General features: G+C 49.2%; 1 protein-coding gene across 4 annotated transcripts in view; it reads left to right on the forward strand.

Moving 5' to 3' along the window:
- LOC106568520 (protein Shroom3) overlaps positions 1 to 24,482 on the forward strand; it is a 216,360-nt gene that overhangs the window by 168,540 nt on the left and 23,338 nt on the right. For all 4 annotated transcript variants that reach the window (XR_014380217.1, XM_014138941.3, XM_045692630.2 and 1 more), the window contains 5 exons: positions 11,846 to 11,965; positions 12,207 to 12,950; positions 13,083 to 15,200; positions 15,927 to 16,578; positions 20,419 to 21,258. Coding sequence is in view for 3 of the 4 variants with exons in the window: in XM_014138941.3 (XP_013994416.3) it covers positions 11,846 to 11,965; positions 12,207 to 12,950; positions 13,083 to 15,200; positions 15,927 to 16,578; positions 20,419 to 21,258 (4,474 nt within the window). In the remaining variant the exon portion in view is untranslated. The remainder of the gene's footprint in view (positions 1 to 11,845; positions 11,966 to 12,206; positions 12,951 to 13,082; positions 15,201 to 15,926; positions 16,579 to 20,418; positions 21,259 to 24,482) is intronic.

Genomic DNA, 24,482 nt, shown 5'->3' on the forward strand with positions numbered 1-24,482 from the left:
TATCTTAGACTGAGACTCATGAAAGGACAGTAGTATATTATCTTAGACTGAGACGGATGGAGAACAGTAGTATATTATCTTAGACTGAGACTCATGGAGAACAGTAGTATATTATCTTAGACTGAGACTCATGGAGAACAGTAGTCTATTATCTTAGACTGAGACTCATGGAGAACAGTAGTGTATTATCTTAGACTGAGACTCATGGAGAACAGTAGTATATTATCTTAGACTGAGACTCATGGAGAACAGTAGTATATTATCTTAGACTGAGACTCATGAAAGGACAGTAGTATATTATCTTAGACTGAGACTCATGGAGAACAGTAGTATATTATCTTAGACTGAGACTCATGGAGAACAGTAGTATATTATCTTAGACTGAGACTCATGAAAGGACAGTAGTATATTATCTTAGACTGAGACTCATGGAGGACAGTAGTATATTATCTTAGACTGAGACTCATGGAGAACAGTAGTATATTATCTTAGACTGAGACTCATGGAGAACAGTAGTATATTATCTTAGACTGAGACTCATGGAGAACAGTAGTATATTATCTTAGACTGAGACTCATGGAGAACAGTAGTATATTATCTTAGACTGAGACTCATGAAAGGACAGTAGTGGAGTATCTTAGACTGAGACTCATGGAGAACAGTAGTATATTATCTTAGACTGAGACTCATGGAGAACAGTATATTATCTTAGACTGAGACTCATGGAGAACAGTAGTATATTATCTTAGACGTAGACTCATGGAGGACAGTAGTGTATTTTCTTAGACTGAGACTCATGGAGAACAGTAGTGTATTATCTTAGACTGAGACTCATGAAAGGACAGTAGTGGAGTATCTTAGACTGAGACTCATGGAGAACAGTAGTATATTATCTTAGACTGAGACTCATGGAGAACAGTAGTATATTATCTTAGACTGAGACTCATGGAGAACAGTAGTATATTATCTTAGACTGAGACTCATGAAAGGACAGTAGTGGAGTATCTTAGACTGAGACTCATGGAGAACAGTAGTATATTATCTTAGACTGAGACTCATGGAGAACAGTAGTATATTATCTTAGACTGAGACTCATGGAGAACAGTAGTATATTATCTTAGACTGAGACTCATGAAAGGACAGTAGTATATTATCTTAGACTGAGACTCATGGAGAACAGTAGTGTATTATCTTAGACTGAGACTCATGGAGAACAGTAGTATATTATCTTAGACTGAGACTCATGGAGAACAGTAGTATATTATCTTAGACTGAGACTCATGAAAGGACAGTAGTATATTATCTTAGACTGAGACGGATGGAGAACAGTAGTATATTATCTTAGACTGAGACTCATGGAGAACAGTAGTATATTATCTTAGACTGAGACTCATGAAAGGACAGTAGTATATTATCTTAGACTGAGACTCATTGAGAACAGTAGTGTATTATCTTAGACTGAGACTCATGGAGAACAGTAGTATATTATCTTAGACTGAGACTCATGAAAGGACAGTAGTATATTATCTTAGACTGAGACGGATGGAGAACAGTAGTATATTATCTTAGACTGAGACTCATGGAGAACAGTAGTATATTATCTTAGACTGAGACTCATGGAGAACAGTAGTCTATTATCTTAGACTGAGACTCATGGAGAACAGTAGTGTATTATCTTAGACTGAGACTCATGGAGAACAGTAGTATATTATCTTAGACTGAGACTCATGGAGAACAGTAGTATATTATCTTAGACTGAGACTCATGAAAGGACAGTAGTATATTATCTTAGACTGAGACTCATGGAGAACAGTAGTATATTATCTTAGACTGAGACTCATGGAGAACAGTAGTATATTATCTTAGACTGAGACTCATGAAAGGACAGTAGTATATTATCTTAGACTGAGACTCATGGAGGACAGTAGTATATTATCTTAGACTGAGACTCATGGAGAACAGTAGTATATTATCTTAGACTGAGACTCATGGAGAACAGTAGTATATTATCTTAGACTGAGACTCTTGGAGAACAGTAGTGTATTATCTTAGACTGAGACTCATTGAGAACAGTAGTGTATTATCTTAGACTGAGACTCATTGAGAACAGTAGTGTATTATCTTAGACTGAGACTCATTGAGAACAGTAGTATTTTATCTTAGACAGACGGATGAAGGGACATTTGATCCACCAGTCAACTGCCTGTGAAGTCGATGTGTTTAGGACAGCTTGTTTGTAGATGGATTAGCCGACAACGTCACTAAAACGATGCACATGCTTCAATGAGGCAGAAGGCATTGTGTTCATTGTGCACATTTATTTATGTTTTCAGTAAACATTTGGAGACTAAATATAGTTTACATGTTGTCAACAATCAAGGCCAACCCCGTCTGTTTTGCACCATAGTTGCACTCGCGTCGGTTTTGTTGCTAAACAACCAACCTGTCTGTATGTAGACTGTTGTTGTGTTCAGACCAGTTCAGACCAGGACATTGAGGCCCTATCAGTCAGTGATGTCAGAAAATAATGAGGGGGGGGGGGGGGGGTATTGACGTCATCTGTCTGCTATGGATGGACATTCCTGGTGACACCTCCCCTCTACCGTTCCCATGGCAGCTCCCACTCCCTCTCGGGTCGTCCAATGTTGCCAGTTATTTGCTGAGAGAGTAGAGAAAGTGAGAGAGGGTGGAGGAGAGAGAGAGGGAGAGAGGGTGGAAGAGAGAGAGAGAGAGGGTGGAGGAGAGGGAGAGAAGAGAGAGGGAGAGAGGGTGTAGGAGAGAGAGAAGAGAGAGGGAGAGAGGGTGTAGGAGAGAGAGAAGAGAAAGTGAGAGAGGGTGGAGGAGAGAGAGAAGAGAGAGGGAGAGAGGGTGGAGGAGAGAGAGAAGAGAGAGGGAGAGAGGGTGGAGGAGAGAGAGAAGAGAGAGTGAGAGAGGGTGGAGGAGAGAGAGAAGAGAGAGGGAGAGAGGGTGTAGGAGAGAGAGAAGAGAGAGGGAGAGAGGGTGGAGGAGAGAGAGAAGAGAGAGGGAGAGAGGGTGGAGGAGAGAGAGAAGAGAGAGGGAGAGAGGGTGGAGGAGAGAGAGAAGAGAAAGTGAGAGAGGGTGGAGGAGAGAGAGAAGAGAGAGAAGAGAGAGGGAGAGAGGGTGGAGGAGAGAGAGAAGAGAGAGGGAGAGGTAAATAGCGGCCTGTCCAGTTCTGAGAGTATGGTAGGAGAGAAATGAAGGTAATTGGTCGGAGAGAACTGGAGGTAATTGCGCTGCTATAAGAGCGATTAGTGCTGATCTCAGAGCTGTTACGTCCTCCTCATATTCATTACTGCTGTAGAAATATCAACCAATACTGAGCCTCTACCATCCCCCAACACACACACACACACACACACACACACACACACACACACACACACACACACACACACACACACACACACACACACACACACACACACACACACACACACACACACACACACACACACACACACAGGCATGCAGACTACTCACACGTCACATGTACGCACGCACAGACACACACACACACAGACACACACACAGACTACACACACACAGACACAGCACACACACACACACACACACACAGGCATGCAGACTACACACACGTCACACACACACTCTGCCTGCCATCCCCCCTCCTCCACCTATATAACCATAGAAGGGCAACAAGCCCAGGGGCCCCGTTGATGTTTTAAACTGGATTAATCAACAGGGAACTGCTGTTGTTTTAAACTGGATTAATCAACAGGGAACTGCTGTTGTTTTATACTGGATTAATCAACAGGGAACTGCTGTTGTTTTATACTGGATTAATCAACAGGGAACTGCTGTTGTTTTATACTGGATTAATCAACAGGGAGCTGCTGTTGTTTTATACTGGATTAATCAACAGGGAACTGCTGTTGTTTTATACTGGATTAATCAACAGGGAGCTGCTGTTGTTTTATACTGGATTAATCAACAGGGAACTGCTGTTGTTTTATACTGGATTAATCAACAGGGAACTGCTGTTGTTTTATACTGGATTAATCAACAGGGAACTGCTGTTGTTTTATACTGGATTAATCAACAGGGAACTGCTGTTGTTTTAAACTGGATTAATCAACAGGGAACTGCTGTTGTTTTATACTGGATTAATCAACAGGGAACTGCTGTTGTTTTATACTGGATTAATCAACAGGGAACTGCTGTTGTTTTATACTGGATTAATCAACAGGGAACTGCTGTTGTTTTATACTGGATTAATCAACAGGGAACTGCTGTTGTTTTATACTGGATTAATCGGTAGTTACATGATGAAAAAAATCTCTTCAGATACAAATTTATACCTGGTCACACCTCCATCCCTAGTCACACCTCCATCCCTAGTCACACCTCCATCCCTAGTACCTAGTCACACCTCCATCCCTAGTGCCTGGTCACACCTCCATCCCTAGTGCCTGGTCACACCTCCATCCCTAGTGCCTGGTCACACCTCCATCCCTAGTACCTGGTCACACCTCCATCCCTAGTACCTGGTCACACCTCCATCCCTAGTGCCTGGTCACACCTCCATCCCTAGTACCTGGTCATACCTCCATCCCTAGTACCTGGTCACACCTCCATCCCTAGTGCCTGGTCACACCTCCATCCCTAGTGTACCTGGTCACACCTCCATCCCTAGTACCTGGTCATACCTCCATCCCTAGTACCTGGTCACACCTCCATCCCTAGTACCTGGTCACACCTCCATCCCTAGTACCTGGTCATACCTCCATCCCTAGTACCTGGTCACACCTCCATCCCTAGTGCCTGGTCACACCTCCATCCCTAGTGTACCTGGTCACACCTCCATCCCTAGTGCCTGGTCACACCTCCATCCCTAGTGCCTGGTCACACCTCCATCCCTAGTACCTGGTCACACCTCCATCCCTAGTACCTGGTCACACCTCCATCCCTAGTGCCTGGTCACACCTCCATCCCTAGTGTGCCTGGTCACACCTCCATCCCTAGTACCTGGTCCCACCTCCATCCCTAGTGTGCCTGGTCCCACCTCCATCCCTAGTGCCTGGTCACACCTCCATCCCTAGTACCTGGTCACACCTCCATCCCTAGTACCTGGTCACACCTCCATCCCTAGTGCCTGGTCACACCTCCATCCCTAGTACCTGGTCATACCTCCATCCCTAGTACCTGGTCACACCTCCATCCCTAGTGCCTGGTCACACCTCCATCCCTAGTGTACCTGGTCACACCTCCATCCCTAGTACCTGGTCATACCTCCATCCCTAGTACCTGGTCACACCTCCATCCCTAGTACCTGGTCACACCTCCATCCCTAGTACCTGGTCATACCTCCATCCCTAGTACCTGGTCACACCTCCATCCCTAGTGCCTGGTCACACCTCCATCCCTAGTGTACCTGGTCACACCTCCATCCCTAGTGCCTGGTCACACCTCCATCCCTAGTGCCTGGTCACACCTCCATCCCTAGTACCTGGTCACACCTCCATCCCTAGTACCTGGTCACACCTCCATCCCTAGTGCCTGGTCACACCTCCATCCCTAGTGTGCCTGGTCACACCTCCATCCCTAGTACCTGGTCCCACCTCCATCCCTAGTGTGCCTGGTCCCACCTCCATCCCTAGTGCCTGGTCCCACCTCCATCCCTAGTGTGCCTGGTCACACCTCCATCCCTAGTGTACCTGGTCACACCTCCATCCCTAGTGCCTGGTCACACCTCCATCCCTAGTGCCTGGTCACACCTCCATCCCTAGTGTGCCTGGTCACACCTCCATCCCTAGTGTGCCTGGTCACACCTCCATCCCTAGTGCCTGGTCACACCTACATCCTTAGTGCCTGGTCACACCTACATCCTTAGTGCCTGGTCACACCTCCATCCCTAGTGCCTGGTCACACCTCCATCCCTAGTACCTGGTCACACCTCCATCCCTAGTGTACCTGGTCACACCTCCATCCCTAGTGTACCTGGTCACACCTCCATCCCTAATGCCTGGTCACACCTCCATCCCTAGTACCTGGTCACACCTCCATCCCTAGTACCTGGTCATACCTCCATCCCTAGTGCCTGGTCACACCTCCATCCCTAGTACCTGGTCACACCTCCATCCCTAGTGTGCCTGGTCACACCTCAATCCCTAGTGCCTGGTCCCACCTCCATCCCTAGTGTGCCTGGTCACACCTCCATCCCTAGTGCCTGGTCACACCTCCATCCCTAGTACCTGGTCACACCTCCATCCCTAGTACCTGGTCACACCTCCATCCCTAGTACCTGGTCACACCTCCATCCCTAGTGCCTGGTCACACCTCCATCCCTAGTGTGCCTGGTCACACCTCCATCCCTAGTGTGCCTGGTCCCACCTCCATCCCTAGTGTGCCTGGTCACACCTCCATCCCTAGTGCCTGGTCCCACCTCCATCCCTAGTGTGCCTGGTCACACCTCCATCCCTAGTGTACCTGGTCACACCTCCATCCCTAGTGCCTGGTCACACCTCCATCCCTAGTGTGCCTGGTCACACCTCCATCCCTAGTGTGCCTGGTCACACCTCCATCCCTAGTGTGCCTGGTCACACCTCCATCCCTAGTGCCTGGTCACACCTACATCCTTAGTGCCTGGTCACACCTCCATCCCTAGTACCTGGTCACACCTCCATCCCTAGTGCCTGGTCACACCTCCATCCCTAGTACCTGGTCACACCTCCATCCCTAGTGTACCTGGTCACACCTCCATCCCTAGTGTACCTGGTCACACCTCCATCCCTAATGCCTGGTCACACCTCCATCCCTAGTACCTGGTCACACCTCCATCCCTAGTACCTGGTCATACCTCCATCCCTAGTGCCTGGTCACACCTCCATCCCTAGTACCTGGTCACACCTCCATCCCTAGTGTGCCTGGTCACACCTCCATCCCTAGTGCCTGGTCCCACCTCCATCCCTAGTGTGCCTGGTCACACCTCCATCCCTAGTGTGCCTGGTCACACCTCCATCCCTAGTGCCTGGTCACACCTCCATCCCTAGTGTGCCTGGTCACACCTCCATCCTTAGTGCCTGGTCACACCTCCATCCCTAGTACCTGGTCACACCTCCATCCCTAGTACCTGGTCACACCTCCATCCCTAGTACCTGGTCACACCTCCATCCCTAGTACCTGGTCACACCTCCATCCCTAGTGCCTGGTCCCACCTCCATCCCTAGTGCCAGGTCACACCCCCATCCCTAGTGCCTGGTCACACCTACATCCTTAGTGCCTGGTCACACCTCCATCCTTAGTGCCTGGTCACACCTCCATCCCTAGTACCTGGTCACACCTCCATCCGTTGTACCTGCCTGGTCACACCTCCATCCCTAGTACCTGGTCACACCTCCATCCCTAGTGCCTGGTCCCACCTCCATCCCTAGTACCTGGTCACACCTCCATCCCTAGTGCCTGGTCCCACCTCCATCCCTAGTGCCTGGTCACACCTCCATCCCTAGTACCTGGTCACACCTCCATCCCTAGTGCCTGGTCATACCTCCATCCCTAGTACCTGGTCACACCTCCATCCCTAGTGCCTGGTCCCACCTACATCCCTAGTGCCTGGTCACACCTACATCCTTAGTGCCTGGTCACACCTCCATCCTTAGTGCCTGGTCACACCTCCATCCTTAGTGCCTGGTCACACCTCCATCCCTAGTGCCTGGTCACACCTCCATCCCTTGTACCTGGTCCCACCTCCATCCGTAGTACCTGCCTGGTCACACCTCCATCCCTAGTACCTGGTCACACCTCCATCCCTAGTGCCTGGTCCCACCTCCATCCCTAGTGCCAGGTCACACCCCCATCCCTAGTGCCTGGTCACACCTCCATCCCTAGTACCTGATCACACCTCCATCCCTAGTACCTGGTCACACCTCCATCCCTAGTGCCTGGTCCCACCTCCATCCCTAGTGCCTGGTCACACCTCCATCCCTAGTGCCTGGTCACACCTCCATCCCTAGTGCCTGGTCACACCTCCATCCCTAGTACCTGGTCACACCTCCATCCCTAGTACCTGGTCACACCTCCATCCCTAGTACCTGGTCACACCTCCATCCCTAGTACCTGGTCACACCTCCATCCCTAGTGCCTGGCCACACCTCCATCCCTAGTGCCTGGTCACACCTCCATCCCTAGTACCTGGTCACACCTCCATCCCTAGTGCCTGGTCACACCTCCATCCCTAGTGCCTGGTCACACCTCCATCCCTAGTGCCTGGTCACACCTCCATCCCTAGTGCCTGGTCACACCTCCATCCCTAGTACCTGGTCACACCTCCATCCCTAGTGCCTGTTCACACCTCCATCCCTAGTGCCTGGTCACACCTCCATCCCTAGTGCCTGGTCACACCTCCATCCCTAGTGCCTGGTCACACCTCCATCCCTAGTACCTGGTCACACCTCCATCCCTAGTGCCTGGTTACACCTCCATCCCTAGTGCCTGGTCACACCTCCATCCCTAGTACCTGGTCACACCTCCATCCCTAGTGCCTGGTCACACCTCCATCCCTAGTGCCTGGTCACACCTCCATCCTTAGTACCTGCATTATTGTTTGCAACATGGCCTTAAACTTTACCAATGAGTTTTTCTCAGTCACCCATGCTGTTTTAATATGTAAATAATTCACCATTAGATTTTAATAATGGCGGATTGGTTGATTTACACATTTCTAGTATACATTTTCTTTTCAAGATGAGTAATGAGAAGAGATTCGTCCAGCCCATTGGGCATCTCACTACACCCCCATATGCCATGTCTTGAAATATGCAGATAGACACATTAAAAGTAAGGTTCCAATGTAATACTTTTTGTTACTGTGTGACACTCATTTCACTGATGGCTATGTGTGCTAATATCAACGACTAAAGACTCCATTTTGTTATTTTGCTATTTTATTTTTGACTACTTTCTGATTGTTTCAAGTAGAGGTCGACCGATTATGATTTTTCGGCACCGATACCGATTGTTGGGGGGCCAAAAAAGCCGATACCAATTAATCTGCCAATTTTTTTTCCCTTTGTAATAATGACAATTACAACAATACTGAATGAACACTTATTTTAACTTAATATAATACATCAATAAAATCAATTTAGCCTCAAATAAATAATGAAACATGTTCAATTTGGTTTAAATAATGCAAAAACAAAGTGTTGGAGAAGAAAGTGAGAGTGCCATGTACAAAAGCTAACGTTTAAGTTCCTTGCTCAGAACATGGGAACGCTGGTGGTTCCTTTTAACATGAGTCTTCAATATTCCCAGGTAAGAAGTTTTAGGTTGTAGTTATTATAGGAATTATAGGACTATTTCTCTCTATATCATTTGTATTTCATATACCTTTGACTATTGGATGTTCTTATAGGCACTTTAGTATTGCCAGTGTAACAGTAAAGCTTCCGTCCCTCTCCTCGCTCCTACCTGGGCTCGAACCAGGAACACATCGTCAACAGCCACCCTCGAAGCAGCATTACCCATGCAAAGCAAGGGGAACAACTACTCCAAGTCTCAGAGCGAGTGACGTTTGAAACGCTATTAGCGCACCTCGCTAACTAGCTAGCCATTTCACATCGGTTACACCAGCCTAATCTTGGGAGTTGATAGGCTTGAAGTCATAAACAGCGCAATGCTTGAAGCATTGCAAAGAGCTGCTGGCAAAATGCACGAAAGTGCTGTTTGAATGAATGCTTACGAACCTGCTGGTGCCTACCACCGCTCAGACTGCTCTATCAAATCATAGACTTAATTATAATATAATAAACACACAGAAATACGAGCCTTAGGTCATTAATATGGTAGAATCCGGAAACTATCATCTCGAAAACAAAACGTTTATTCTTTCAGTGAAATACGGAACCGTTCGGTATTTTATCTAACGGGTGGTATCCCTAAGTCTAAATATTCCTGTTACATTGCACAACCTTCAATGTTATGTCATAATTACGTAAAATTCTGGCAAATTAGTTCGCAACGAGCCAGGCGGCCCAAACTGTTGCATATACCCTGACTCTGCGTGCAATGAACGCAAGAGAAGTGACACAATTTCACCTGGTTAATATTGCCTGCTTACCTGGATTTCTTTTAGCTAAATATGCAGGTTTAAAAATATATACTTGTGTATTGATTTTAAGAAAGACATTGATGTTTATGGTTAGGTACACGTTGGAGCAATGACAGTCCTTTTTCGCGAATGCGCACCGCATCGATTATATGCAACGCAGGACAGGCTAGATAAACTAGTGATGTCATCAACCATGTGTAGTTAACTAGTGATTATGATTGATTGATTGATTGTTTTTTATAAGATCATTTTAATGCTAGCTAGCAACTTACCTTGGCTTCTTACTGCATTCGCGTAACAGGCAGGCTCCTCGTGGAGTGCAATGTAAAGCAGGTGGTTAGAACATTGGACTAGTTAACCGTAAAGTTGCAAGATTGAATCCCCAAGCTGACAAGGTCAAATTCTGTCGTTCTGCCCCTGAACAAGGCAGTTAACCCACCGTTCCTAGGCCGTTCTTAACTGACTTGCCTAGTTAAATAAAGGTGTTAAATGTTTATTTTTATTTTTATAAATAAATAAAAAAATCGGCAAAATACCGATTACCGATTGTTATGAAAACGTGAAATCGGCCCGAATTAATCGGCCATTCCAATTAATTGGTCGACCTCTAGTTTCAAGTATGTACCATGTAGCCCCCATCACAGACAATAAATCAAAATAGTAACGGAAAGATGAAAGAGCTGGTAATGATACCGTGAAAATACAGAAATTATTTTATTGATGCTCCACATTCACATATACGTTCTAAATGGCATCCTATTCTCAATATAGTGCACTTCTTCTACATGTCTACTTCTGTACTACAGGGCTCTGGTCAAAAGTAGTGCACTATGTATCCTGGTTCGAATTGAAGGCAGTCAATACAGGAAGTGATTATTCTTTTAAATTTTTTTTTTTTTTTATCAGACATTTAAAAAAAAAAAACATTTTAAAGTAAATCGGTTCTACTTTTCAGTTTATTGATAAGTCACGGGCCCAAACCTGCTATGAATGGAATTAGGTTCCATCAGGGACACAGTCCCAGTCTCTCTGATCTCATGTCCCTCCAAGTGTTTAATGATCCATTCTTCAATGACAATGAACACAGTAATGATATCCCTCAAGGTTGTGTTGCAACATCATCAAGTCACTACTTATGTATACCATTGACATATAGTCAGTAGATATAGTCTGGACAGTTGGTACTGATGATAGTGATTTCACATTAAACAGAAACCTATGACTGCTGTTTTAACCGGTAAGTATTTGGTTATAAATCTATTGCTGACTTCACTTAATTATTTTCCATGCAAATGAACAATAAAAGTATCCTATAATACTGTATTGTAGTTCCTATTTGTCCAGTTTAACATCTGTCTGTTGTGTTAGTAGAGTGACAGTAAGATGTGATGTTGATCATTTCTTCTTCTCTCTCTTATTCCTCTCTCTCTCTCACTCTCCCTTTCTCCTTTACACCTTTCTCTTCTTCCTCTCTCTCCCTCCTTTACTCACTCTCCCTTTCTCCTTTACACCTTTCTCTTCTTCCTCTCTCTCCCTCCTTTACTCACTCTCCCTTTCTCCTTTACACCTTTCTCTTCTTCCTCTCTCTCCCTCCTTTACTCTCTCTCCCTTTCTCCTTTACACCTTTCTCTTCTTCCTCTGTTTCTTCCTCCTTTACTCCCTCTTTCTCTCTCTGCTCTCTCTCGCTTTCTCCTTTACACCTTTCTCTTCTTCCTCTCTCTCTCTCCTTTTTACACTCTCTCTCTTTCTCTTCCCCAGTGCGTCCACTACAGACCTGTCGGGCTACGACCCAGGTTACCTGAGGAAGAGTCCAGACCAGTACAGTTCTAGAGGAAGTATGGAGAGCCTTGGGGAGCACCACGGCCACCCAGCCTACAGGTGCTGCTCTTTAACATGGGCTTTTTATTACGTTTTTGTTATGCCTTATTGATCCTTGTCTTGTCTTTGTAATCATCATTTCCAGAGAGGACCACAATGGAAATAACCCTCCAGGTTGATGGTGTTTTTTCCCTACATAATATGTTATGCTGTCTCCAGCTGGAGCAGCCTACTACTGCTAATTAGCTAATAAATTCAATCAATCAAGTAAGGATAAATAAAGTACTTCTGTACTCTCCAGCTCTTCCTGCCATCAGCTGTCTGCCTCCAAGTCCTCCAACAGTATGGACCACCTTCACAGTAAGAGAGACTCAGCCTACTCCTCTTTCTCCACCAGCTCTAGTATCCCAGAGTACCTTGCTGCCGCTCCGGCCTTTGGTAAGGAGAGGTCGTACTCCATGGAGACGGTTCCGCAGAGGGGCGGGATTAGTGGAGGGGGTGGGAGCGGGGCTGGGGCGGAGGGAATGCAGCAAGCTGATATCCGATATGTCCGTACGGTCTACGACCCCCAGCAGGGCGGTGCTCAGGAGCACGAGGTTAGCTCCGCCTCTGCTGCGTTGCTACGCAACCACGAGGCTGGCAGGGCGGGGTCTTGTAGTGTGGGCGGGGCCGCCTGTTACCGCGGCACCAGTAGCAGTAGTAACAGCAGTGGCGGAAGCAGCGGTGGTGGTAACCATGGTATTAACCCCAACCGTCACAGTGTTGGGCCCATTTGGGGTCAGAGCACCAGCCGCAGTTCCTACGAGAGCCTGAAGGGGGCGCCGGCTCCTCCCATGCGGAGCGACAGCTACGCGGCTATCAGGAACCATGAGAGGCCAAACTCGTGGTCCAGCCTGGATCAGGCTCGCTCCCTCAGGGCTCTCCACAAGGGGTCCACCTCCTCCTGGTACCACTCCTCTGGCTCCATGGCCTCCAGCTCGGGAAAGGGCTCCTTCGGGGCAGAGGGCCAGCTCCACACCGTCATAGAGAAGAGTCCTGAGAGCAGGTATTAAGTCCATTAGTATCTATTAGCAAACCCATGGACATCATGAGTTGTGTTTGTTTCACCAGTCATCAGTGTCTCTGATGTAGGCATGTGTATGTTGTTGTTATAAAACATGTCTTATTCTTCTTCTAGCCCCACCACCAAGCCCAAACAGGGCGTGGGTCAGGGCTTCCCGCCGCCCCCCGAGCCCCAGCAAACATCCGCCCAGTCTGGCTGCCTTATGCTGCCCCAGGGCATCTACCCTGTACCCCCACCTGAGCCCCACTATGCCCAGATGCCCACCAGCAGCCCCAACCCCAGCAGCGTGTACCCAGCCCTGGCCAGGGAGAGCGGTCTGAGCAGCCTGAGAGAGCTCCAGGGATTAAGGCTGGGGGTCAGTGTGGATACAGGGATGGGGGTAGTGGTGGAGAATGGATACCAAAGCAACCCCTCTTCATCCTCCTATGTCACTTCCTCTGGCCAGCCTCAGCATCCTGACTTTACTCAGCCTCCACCCAAACAGCCAGCTCATCCAACTCAACCCGCAGACAGAGTGGGGGAAAAGTCAGGGTACGAGGAGACCCAAACTAAACTGGGTCTCTACAGGTCTCATCTGAAGGGGGAGGGACAGACCGTGTCCCAAAGGCAGAGCCAGCGGAGCCAAGGACAGGGACAGGGTCAGAGCCAAGGTCAGGGACAAGGTCAGAGCCAGGGTCAAGGACAGGGTCAGAGCCAAGGACAGGGTCAGGGTCAGAGCCAAGACCAGGGACAGGGTCAGAGCCAAGACCAGGGACAGGGTCAGAGCCAAGGCCAGGGACAGGTTCAGAACCAGAGACAGGGTCAGAGCCAAGGCCAGGGACAGGGTCAGAGCCAAGGCCAGGGACAGGGTCAGAGCCAAGACCAGGGACAGGGTCAGAGCCAAGACCAGGGACAGGGTCAGAGCCAAGACCAGGGACAGGGTCAGAGCCAAGGCCAGGGACAGGGTCAGAGCCAGGGACAGGGTCAGAGCCAAGGCCAGGGACAGGGTCAGACCCAGGGACAGGGTCAGAGCCAGGGACAGGGTCAGAGCCAAGGCCAGGGACAGGATCGGAGCCAAGGCCAGGGACAGGGTCAGAGCCAAGGCCAGGTGTCCAGACCCTGCTCAGCCCAGTCTATAGGCCAGGAGAGAAGGGACCCATACACTCCAGTCCAGCCGCGGGGAGAGAGGCTACCCAGGTACTCCCAGGGCTCAGAGAGCTACCCTGAGCACCACCGACAGGGCCAGGTCAGGGAGGAAGGGCAGGTCAGACACACAGAGCCCAGTCACCACACTAGTCACCCAGTGGCAGGCACCACCATGCCCAGTAAGATCGCCCAGGGACATGTTCCCATGGGGAGCAGCAGCAGTAGTACCCCAGCACAGGTGTCTGACCAGCAGGTAGAGCAGAGGGCTCAGGGGCCTGACCAGCGGGTGGAGCAGAGGGCCCAGGGGCCTGACCGGCGGGTAGAGCAGAGGGCCCAGGGGCTTGAGCAGCAGGTGGAGCAGAGAGCCCAGGGGCCTGACCAGCAGGTAGAGCAGAGGGCCCAGGGGCCTGACCAGCGGGTGGAGCAGAGGGCCCAGGGGCCTGACCTTCAGGTCAATGACCAGAGATCCAGGTCCCCCCTCTGGCACTACAGCGATCCAATTCCCCCCCAGCGGCAGAGGGACCAGAGGGGACCAGAGCACCCCCTGACCCAGCTGGAGAACGCCCTAGCAGATGTCCAGCGCTGTGACAGTCCAGAGAGCTCCGCCAACAGCCAGAGCAGCCACCAGAGGAGCCTCTCTGTTCTGGAGAAAGTGAACCGATTTGAGCGCCGCGAGCAGGACCAGGGGCAGGGGAAGCAGAGGAGTAAAAGCACCAGCGCCAGCCACACCAACCCGAGGCCTTCCTCCTCCCGTCCAACCCAGCCACAGCCTCAGCCCCAGCACCATGAGAGGGCCATGAGCTATGGTGCTGGTATGGATGACCTGCGTAACATGCTGGAGAGAAGCAACAGCCCCAGCAGCACCTGCAGAACACTGAGCTCCTCCTCTAGTTCACATCATGGGAAAACAACGGTGGCCCACGAGGGTCATCATTACGCAGAGCAGCAGAGGCAAGGGAGTTGTGACCAGACCCAGCCTCAGAGCTCCAGGTACCCCCATCAACACCACCCTAATCCCCAGGACCCTCACCCTGGCTCGGCCCTGCAGAGGAGCAGGAGCACCTTCCAATTGGAGAGCCAGGAGGAGAATGGCCACGACAGAGACAGGTAACTGTTCAATATTGTATATACAAAGTGTACAAAACATAAGGAACACCTTCCTAATATTGAGTTGCACCTCCCCTTTTCCCCTCAGAACAGCCTCAATACATCGGGGAATGGACTCTACAAGGTGTCGAAAGCGTTCCACAGGGATGCTGGCCCATGTTGACTCCAATGCTTCCCACAGTTGTGTCAAGTTGACTGGATGTCCTTTGGGTGGTGGACCATTCTTGATACACACAGGAAACTGTTAAGAATGAAAAACCCAGCAGCGTTGCAGTTCTTGACACAAACCAGTGTGCCTGACACCTACTACCATACCCCATTCAAAGGCACTTAAATATTTTCTCTTGCCCATTCACCCTCTGAAGGGCACACATACACAATCCATGTCATATTGTCTCAAGGCTTAACATGTTTTCTTTAACCTGTCTCCTCCCCTTCATCTACACTGATTGAAGTGGATTTAACAAGTGACATTAATAAGGGATCATAGTTTTCACCTGGATTCACCTGGTCAGTCCATGTCATGGAAGGAGCAGATGTTCTTAATGTTTTGTACACTCAGTGTATGTTAGTGTATAGATTGTGTATAGATTGTGTAAATGATGTGTATATTACATTGTCTATATTCTGTCTGTATATTCTGTTTATTGTTGTCACCACCATTTCACCAGGTCAAAGGTTAATGTACTTGGTGAATAAAATGGATTGTCATTGTGATTTTGACAGGGATGGGGACAGAGAGTTCCATTGGAGGGATGGCCTGCATGACCTACTGGGGACCATCCAGGACACGTCCTTTAACCGGGCCTACAGGGACAGTATCAAGGACGCCCAGTCCAAGGTGCTCCGATCCACCTCCTTCAGACGCAGGGATCTGGGAATCAGCGTCAGCGGGAGTGTCAACAACAACTCCCCTCCCATCCCCGCCAAGCACTTATCTCTGGAGAGGAAGGCGGTGGCACCTAAGACCAGCCCCAAACCCTCCATTGTCTCCACTACTGTCCTAGCCTCCGCCCCAGCCCTTTCCCTAGCTACCTCCACTCACAACCCTAAAGAAAGGCTCACGGTCACCGTCCCAGACCCAGTCCCAATCCCAGACCCAGCTCTAGCCACCTTTCCCTCACCTCACACCCCCAAAGAAAGGCTCACGGTCACCGTCCCAGATGCAGTCCCAGACCCAGCTCTAGCCACCTTTCCCTCACCTCACACCCCCAAAGAGAGGCACGTTGTCACTCCGGAGCCTGAGAGGTTCGGCCCCCCAGAGTTCCTCAGCGTCCTGGCCATGGGCCCACCAGTCCCGGCCCGTATCGGTGGGCGTAAGCGACTCACCATGGAGAAGAAGAAGAGGTCCTACTCCGAGCCTGAGAACATGCATGAGGTGAGTCAAAGTATCCAAGATCCTATCTCCTGCTGTTTTGCCCTTAAGCAAGGCACTTAAAGGTAGACTCAGTGAGATGGTGTTGCAGTGAACAGCATCGCAGATATTGAGATGAGTGCGATGTAAGACTTACTGCTCTCCATTCAGGGGATGCTGCACTGTGGCTGACCCTGTACTTCCAAACCCTTACTGCTCTCCATTCAGGGATGCTGCACTGTGGCTGACCCTGTACTTCCAAACCCTTACTGCTCTCCATTCAGGGATGCTGCACTGCGGCTGACCCTGTACTTCCAAAACCTTACTGCTCTCCATTCAGGGATGCTGCACTGCGGCTGACCCTGTAATTCCAAACCCTTACTGCTCTCCATTCAGGGATGCTGCACTGTGGCTGACCCTGTACTTCCAAACCCTTACTGCTCTCCATTCAGGGATGCTGCACTGTGGCTGACCCTGTACTTCCAAACCCTTACTGCTCTCCATTCAGGGATGCTGTACTGTGGCTGACCCTGTACTTCCAAAACCTTACTCAAATAAAACAACATTTTATTTGTCACATGTGCCGAATACGACAGGTGTAGACCTTACCGTGAAATGCTTACAAGCCCTTAACCAACAATTCAGTTCAAGAAATAGAGATAAGAAAATATTTTCTAAATATACTAAAGTATTTCTTTTTTTAAAGTAACACAATAAAATAACAATAACAAGGTTATATAGAGGGGATACTGGTACCGAGTCAATGTGCAGTGGTACAGGTTAGTCGAGGTAATATGTATATTTAGTTAGGGATAAAGTGACTATGCATAGATAATAAACAGCGAGTAGCAGCAGTGTAAAAACAAAGGGAGAGCTCTTGGACCTTGGCTGTCCGGTACCGCTTGCCGTGCGGTAGCAGAGAGAACAGTCTATGACTTGGATGACTGGAGTCTTTCACAATTTTTTAGGGCCTTCCTCTGACACTGCCTAGTATATAGGTCCTGGATGGCAGGAAGCTTGGCCCCAGTGATGTACTGGGCCGTACGCACTACCCTCTGTAGCGCCTTACGGTCGGAGGCCGAGCAGTTGCCATACCAGGCGGTGATGCAACTGGTCAATGTTGGAGCTGTAGAACTTTTTGAGGATCTGGGGACCCATGCCAAATCGTTTTAGTCTCCTGAGGGGGAAAAGGCGTTGTCGTGCCCTCTTCACAACTTTCTTGGTGTGTTTGGAACATGATAGTTGGTTGGTGATGTGGACACAAACTCTCAAACCGCTCCACCGTCAATGTGAATGGGGGCGTGTTCGGCCCTCCTTTTCCTGTAGTCCACGATCATCTCCTTTGTCTTGCTCATGTTGAGGGAGAGGTTGTTGTCCTGGCACCACACTGCCAGGTCTCTGACCTCCTCCCTATAGATTGTCTCATCGTTGTTGGTGATCAGGCCTACCACCGTTGTGTTGTCGGCAATTTTAATGATGGTGTTGGTGTCTTGCTTGGCCACTCAGTTGTGGGTGAACAGGGAGTACAGGAGGGGACTAAGCACACACCCCTGAGGGGCCCCAGTGTTGAGGATCAGCGTGGCAGATGTGTTGTTACCTACCCTCACCACCTGAGGGCGGCCCGTCAGGAAGTCCAGGATCCAGTTGCAGAGGGAGGTGTTTACTCCCAGGTTCCTTAGCTTAGTGATGAGCTTTGTGGGCACTATGGTGTTGAACGCTGAGCTGTAGTCAATGTACAGCATTCTCACATAGGTGTTCCTTTTGTCCAGGTGGGAAAGGGCAGTGTGGAGTGTGATTGAGATTGCCTCTTCTGTGGATCTGTTGGGGCGGTATGCGAATTGGAGTGGGTCTAGGGTTTCTGGGATGATGGTGTTGATGTGAGCCATGACCAGACTTTCAAAGTATACTGCTCAAAAAAATAAAGGGAACACTTAAACAACACATCCTAGATCTGAATGAAAGAAATAATCTTATTAAATACTTTTTTCTTTACATAGTTGAATGTGCTGACAACAAAATCACACCAAAAGAATCAATGGAAATCCAATTTATCAACCCATGGAGGTCTGGATTTGGAGTCACACTCAAAATTAAAGTGGAAAACCACACTACAGGCTGATCCAACTTTGATGTAATGTCCTTAAAACAAGTCAAAATGAGGCTCAGTAGTGTGTGTGGCCTCCATGTGCCTGTATGACCTCCCTACAATGCCTGGGCATGCTCCTGTTGACAGTCTGTGGTGCAACGTGGCATTGGTGGATGGAGCGAGACATGATGTCCCAGATGTGCTCAATTGGATTCAGGTCTGGGGAACGGGAGGTCCAGTTCTTAGCATCAATGCCTTCCTCTTGCAGGAACTGCTGACACACTCCAGCCACATGAGGTCTAGCATTGTCTTGCATTAGGAGGAACCCAGGGTCAACTGCACCAGCATATGGTCTCACAAGGGGTCTGAGGATCTCATCTCGGTACCTAATGGCAGTCAGGCTACCTCTGGCGAGCACATGGAGGGCTGTGCGGCCCCCCAAAGAAATGCCACCCCACACCATGACTGACCCACCCATGCTGGAGGATGTTGCAGGCAGCAGAACGTTCTCCACGGCGTCTCCAGACTCTGTCACGTCTGTCACGTGCTCAGTGTGAACCTGCTTTCATCTGTGAAGAGCACAGGGCGCCAGTGGCGAATTTGCCAATCTTGGTGTTCTCTGGCAAATGCCAAACGTCCTGCACGGTGTTGGGCTGTAAGCACAACCCCCAACTGTGGACATCGGGCCCTCATACCACCCTCATGGAGTCTGTTTCTGACTGTTTGAGCAGACACATGCACATTTGTGGCCTGCTGGAGGTCATTTTGCAGGGCTCTGGCAGTGCTTCTCCTGCTCCTCCTTGCACAATGGCGGAGGTAGCGGTCCTGCTGCGGGTTGTTGCCCTCCTACGGCCTCCTCCATGTCTCCTGATGTACTGGCCTGTCTCCTGGTAGTGCCTCCATGCTCTGGACACTACGCTGACAGACACAGCAAACCTTCTTGCCACAGCTCGCATTGATGTGCCATCCTGGATGAGCTGCACTACCTGAGCCACTTGTGTGGGTTGTAGACTCTTTCTCATGCTACCACTAGAGTGAAAGAATCGCCAGCATTCAAAAGTGACCAGCCAGAAAGCATAGGAACTGAGAAGTGGTCTGTGGTCCCCACCTGCAGAACCACTCCTTTATTGGGGGTGTCTTGCTAATTGCCTATAATTTCCACCTGTTGTCTATTCCATTTGCACAACAGCATGTGAAATTTCTTGTCAATCAGTGTTGCTTCCTAAGTGGACAGTTTGATTTCACAGAAGTGTGATTGACTTGGAGTTACATTGTGTTGTTTAAGTGTTCCCTTTATTTTTTTGAGCAGTGTATTTCATGGCTAAAGATGTAAGTCCTACGGACCGTAGTCATATAGCCAGGTTACTTTCGCTTTCTTGAGCACAGGGACTATGGTGGTCTGCTTGAAACATGTAGGTATTACAGACTCGGTCAGGGAGAGGTTGAAAATGTCAGTGAAGACACTTGCCAGTTGGTCCACGCATGCTCTGGTAATCCGTTTGGCCCCGTGGCCTTGGGAATATTGATCTGTTTAAAGGCTACGGAGAGGGTGATCACACAGTCGTCCGGAACAGCTGGTGCTCTCATGCATGCTTCAGTGTTGCTTCCCTCGAAGCGAGCATAAAAGGCATTTCGCCCATCTGGTAGGCTCTACATTCATAGCGCTGCACTGCGACTGGGTGTGTGTGTCTCAGGGGGTTGGGTTAGAATGCAAGAGACACATTTCTGTTTTCTGCAAGATAATGGAAAATAAAGGTTTCTTCTTCTTCTTCTTCTAGGTGGGGTTGGAGCCTGACCCAAGGAGGACTAGCCAGCACCAGCTGTTCCTGTTCCCAGGTACAGAGACCAGCGTGGCGGACCGCAGGAGGATGTTTGAGATGGCTGCCAGTCGCAGCCTGAGCTCCAGCTCCCAGGGCTCCCAGACTCTCCCGAGCCTCCAGGGCTCCCAGGCTCCCCAGCGCCTCCAGGGCTCCCAGGCTCCCCAGGGCCACCAGGCTAGTCTAGCCGTGTCCCGGCCGGAGCTCCGGCAGCTGCAGCAGGACGCCCTGGCCGACTACATGGAGAGGAAGAGAGGCTGGAGGACAGAGAGGGATAGGGACAGGTCAGAGGGAGGGCGCGCCCACCGTGACCGCCCTCACAGTGCCTACCTGCAGCCCTTTACAGACACCCAGAGTGTTTCCTCAACCTCCACCACCAGCCTAGCCTCTCTTCAGGAGCCTCTTTGCCAAGACAGCAGTCTCTCTGGTGAGGGAAGGCTCTGCTCCACACTGCCTCCTGGCCTCCAGGGCTTCTATCCAGGCAGGGTCACTGCACCACGCGTCCAGGCCAAGGCCCCAGCCTCTATCTCCACCACCCAACCAGACACCTCGGGATTCCAAGGGCTACTGGAGGGAGAGCTGCCCAGATCCAGCCTTGGTAGAGAAGACCCAGCCCAGGCCTATGAGGCTCTCCGGAGCCAGGAGTTTTTCCTGCGAGGCGATGGAGCCTTTGAGAGGGCAGCTCCAGCCCGGAACTCTGGCAAGTCAGCCTCTGCGGAGGACCTGCTGGAGCGCTCTGAGAGGCCTGCACCCCAGCACTTCAGATCCCGCTCCTCGCCCTCTGGCGAGAGACTCAATCAGGTAGAGTACAATACACTCTCTGATTTTACACTTTGTAGACTTCTTTACTAATCTAGTTAAGAAGTCTACCAATCTAGTTAAGAAATCTACTAATCTAGTTAAGAAATCTACTAATCTAGTAAAGAAATCTTCTAAACTAGTAAAGAAATCTACTAATCTAGTAAAGAAATCTACTAATCTAGTTAAGAAGTTTACTAATCTAGTTAAGAAGTTTACTGACCTAGTTAAGAAGTCTACTAATTGAGTAAAGAAGTCTATGAATCTAGTTAAGAAGTCTACTAATCTAGTAAAGAAGACAAAACAAAGACACAACACCATTTATTTTGATACAAATCTGTGTAGATGTAGCTTCAGCTGTAAGTCTTAGGTTAGCTCATCTTCAGCTGTAAGTCTTAGGTTAGCTCATCTTCAGCTGTAAGTCTTAGGTTAGCTCATCTTCAGCTGTAAGTCTTAGGTTAGCTCATCTTCAGCTGTAAGTCTTAGGTTAGCTCATCTTAGCTTGGTGGTTCCAGCTAAAGCAGCTGACGCCTTCCTGCTGTGTGACCTGACTGTGTCTGAGCTGGGGTTGGTGTCTGAGCTGGGGTTGGTGTCTGAGCTGGGGTTGATGTCTGAGCTGGGGTTGGTGTCTGAGCTGGCCTGACTGGGAGCAGGCACGTAAACCCAGGGCTGGATGATGAGTGTCCCAGGGGTAGGAGAGGTCATAGAGGTCAGGAGAGGTCACACACCGCTGGCTTCTATACCCCAGCTCTCCCTCCGACTGACAGGGCCTTGACTACAGCTGGCACATAAACTAACCTAGAATGATAGCAGCTAAAATATACTGTCTACGATAGCTGAGGATTCCGCTGCAAAGTCAGTTTCTGTGGGATGTTAAACAAGGATGTTGTTTATCACCATATGGATTTATTATGCCCTCTACTGTACATAACCCTAACCCTGAGGGGTGACAGGGCCGGTCTATATAGTGACCTAACTCTGAGGGGTGACAGGGAGGGTCTATATAGTGACCTAACTCTGAGGGGTGACAGGGAGGGTCTATATAGTGACCTAACTCTGAGGGGTGACAGGGAGGGTCTATATAGTGACCCAACCCTGAGGGGTGACAGGGCCGGTCTATATAGTGACCTAACTCTGAGGGGTGACAGGAGGGTCTATATAGTGACCTAACCCTGAGGGGTGACAGGGAGGGTCTATATAGTGACCTAACTCTGAGGGGTGACAGGGAGGGTCTATATAGTGACCTAACTCTGAGGGGTGACAGGGAGGGTCTATATAGTGACCCAACCCTGAGGGGTGACAGGGCCGGTCTATATAGTGACCTAACTCTGAGGGGTGACAGGGAGGGTCTATATAGTGACCTAACCCTGAGGGGTGACAGGGAGGGTCTATATAGTGACCTAACTCTGAGGGGTGACAGGAGGGTCTATATAGTGACCTAACTCTGAGGGGTGACAGGAGGGTCTATATAGTGACCCAACCCTGAGGGGTGACAGGGAGGGTCTTTATAGTGACCTAACTCTGAGGGGTGACAGGGAGGGTCTATATAGTGACCTAACCCTGAGGGGTGACAGGGAGGGTCTATATAGTGACCTAACTCTGAGGGGTGACAAGAGGGTCTATATAGTGACCTAACCCTGAGGGGTGACAGGGAGGGTCTATATAGTGACCTAACCCTGAGGGGTGACAGGGAGGGTCTATATAGTGACCTAACTCTGAGGGGTGACAAGAGGGTCTATATAGTGACCTAACCCTGAGGGGTGACAGGGAGGGTCTATATAGTGACCTAACCCTGAGGGGTGACAGGGAGGGTCTATATAGTGACCTAACTCTGAGGGGTGACAGGGAGGGTCTATATAGTGACCTAACCCTGAGGGGTGACAGGGAGGGTCTATATAGTGACCTAACTCTGAGGGGTGACAGGGCGGTTCTATATAGTGACCTAAAAAAAAAAAATCTAAATCAAATGTATTTATATAGCCCTTCTTACATCAGCTGATATCTCAAAGTGCTGTACAGAAACCCAGCCTAAAACCCCAAACAGCAAGCAATGCAGGTGTAGAAGCACGGTGGCTAGGAAAAACTCCCTAGAAAGGCCAAAACCTAGGAAGAAACCTAGAGAGGAACCAGGCTATGAGGGGTGGCCAGTCCTCTTCTGGCTGTGCCAGGTAGAGATTGTAACAGAACATGGCCAAGATGTTCAAATGTTCATAAATGACCAGCATGGTCAAATAATAATAATCACAGTAGTTGTCGAGGGTGCAACAAGTCAGCACCTCAAGAGTAAATGTCAGTTGGCTTTTCAAAGCCGATCATTGAGAGTATCTCTACCGCTCCTGCTGTCTCTAGAGAGTTGAAAACAGCAGGTCTGGGACAGGTAGCACGTCCGGTGAACAGGTCAGGGTTCCATAGCCGCAGGCAGAACAGTTGAAACTGGAGCAGCAGCACGGTCAGGTGGACTGGGGACAGCAAGGAGTCATCATGCCAGGAAGTTCCTGAGGCATGGTCCTAAGGCACAGGTCCTCCGAGAGAGAAGGAAAGAAAGAGAGAATTAGAGAGAGCATACTTAAATTCACACAGGACACCGGATAAGACAGGAGAAATATTCCAGATATAACAGACTGACCCTAGACCCCCGACACATTAACTACTGCAGCATAAATACTGGAGGCTGAGACGGGAGGGGTCAGGAGACACTGTGGCCTTCACACTCCTGGGCCAGACTACACTCAATCATAGGATCTACTGAAGAGATCGGTCTTCAATAAAGACTTAAAGGTTGAAACCGAGTCCGTGTCTCTCACATGGGTAGGCAGACCATTCCATAAAAATTGAGCTCTATAGGAGAAAGCCCTGTATTTAGCACTAACTGAAGTTTATTTAGTGTTTTATCCGGGTAGCCGGAAAGTAGAGCATTGCAGTAGTCCAACCTAGAAGTAATAAAAGCATGGGTTAATTTTTCTGCATCATTTATGGACAGAAAGTTTCGGATTTTTGCAATGTTACGTAGATGGAAAAAAGCTGTCCTTGAAACAGTCTTGATATGTTCTTCAAAAGAGAGATCAGGGTCCAGAGTAACGCCGAGGTCCTTCACAGTTTTATTTGAGACGACTGTACAACCATCAAGATTAATTGTCAGATTGAACAGAAGATCTCTTTGTTTCTTGGGACCTAGAACAAGCATCTCTGTTTTGTCCGAGTTTAAAAGTAGAAAGTTTGCAGCCATC

The sequence above is a fragment of the Salmo salar genome, chromosome 13 (genome assembly GCF_965601325.2).
Source record: "Salmo salar chromosome 13, fSalSal1, whole genome shotgun sequence".
Taxonomy (NCBI): Eukaryota; Metazoa; Chordata; class Actinopteri; order Salmoniformes; family Salmonidae; genus Salmo; species Salmo salar.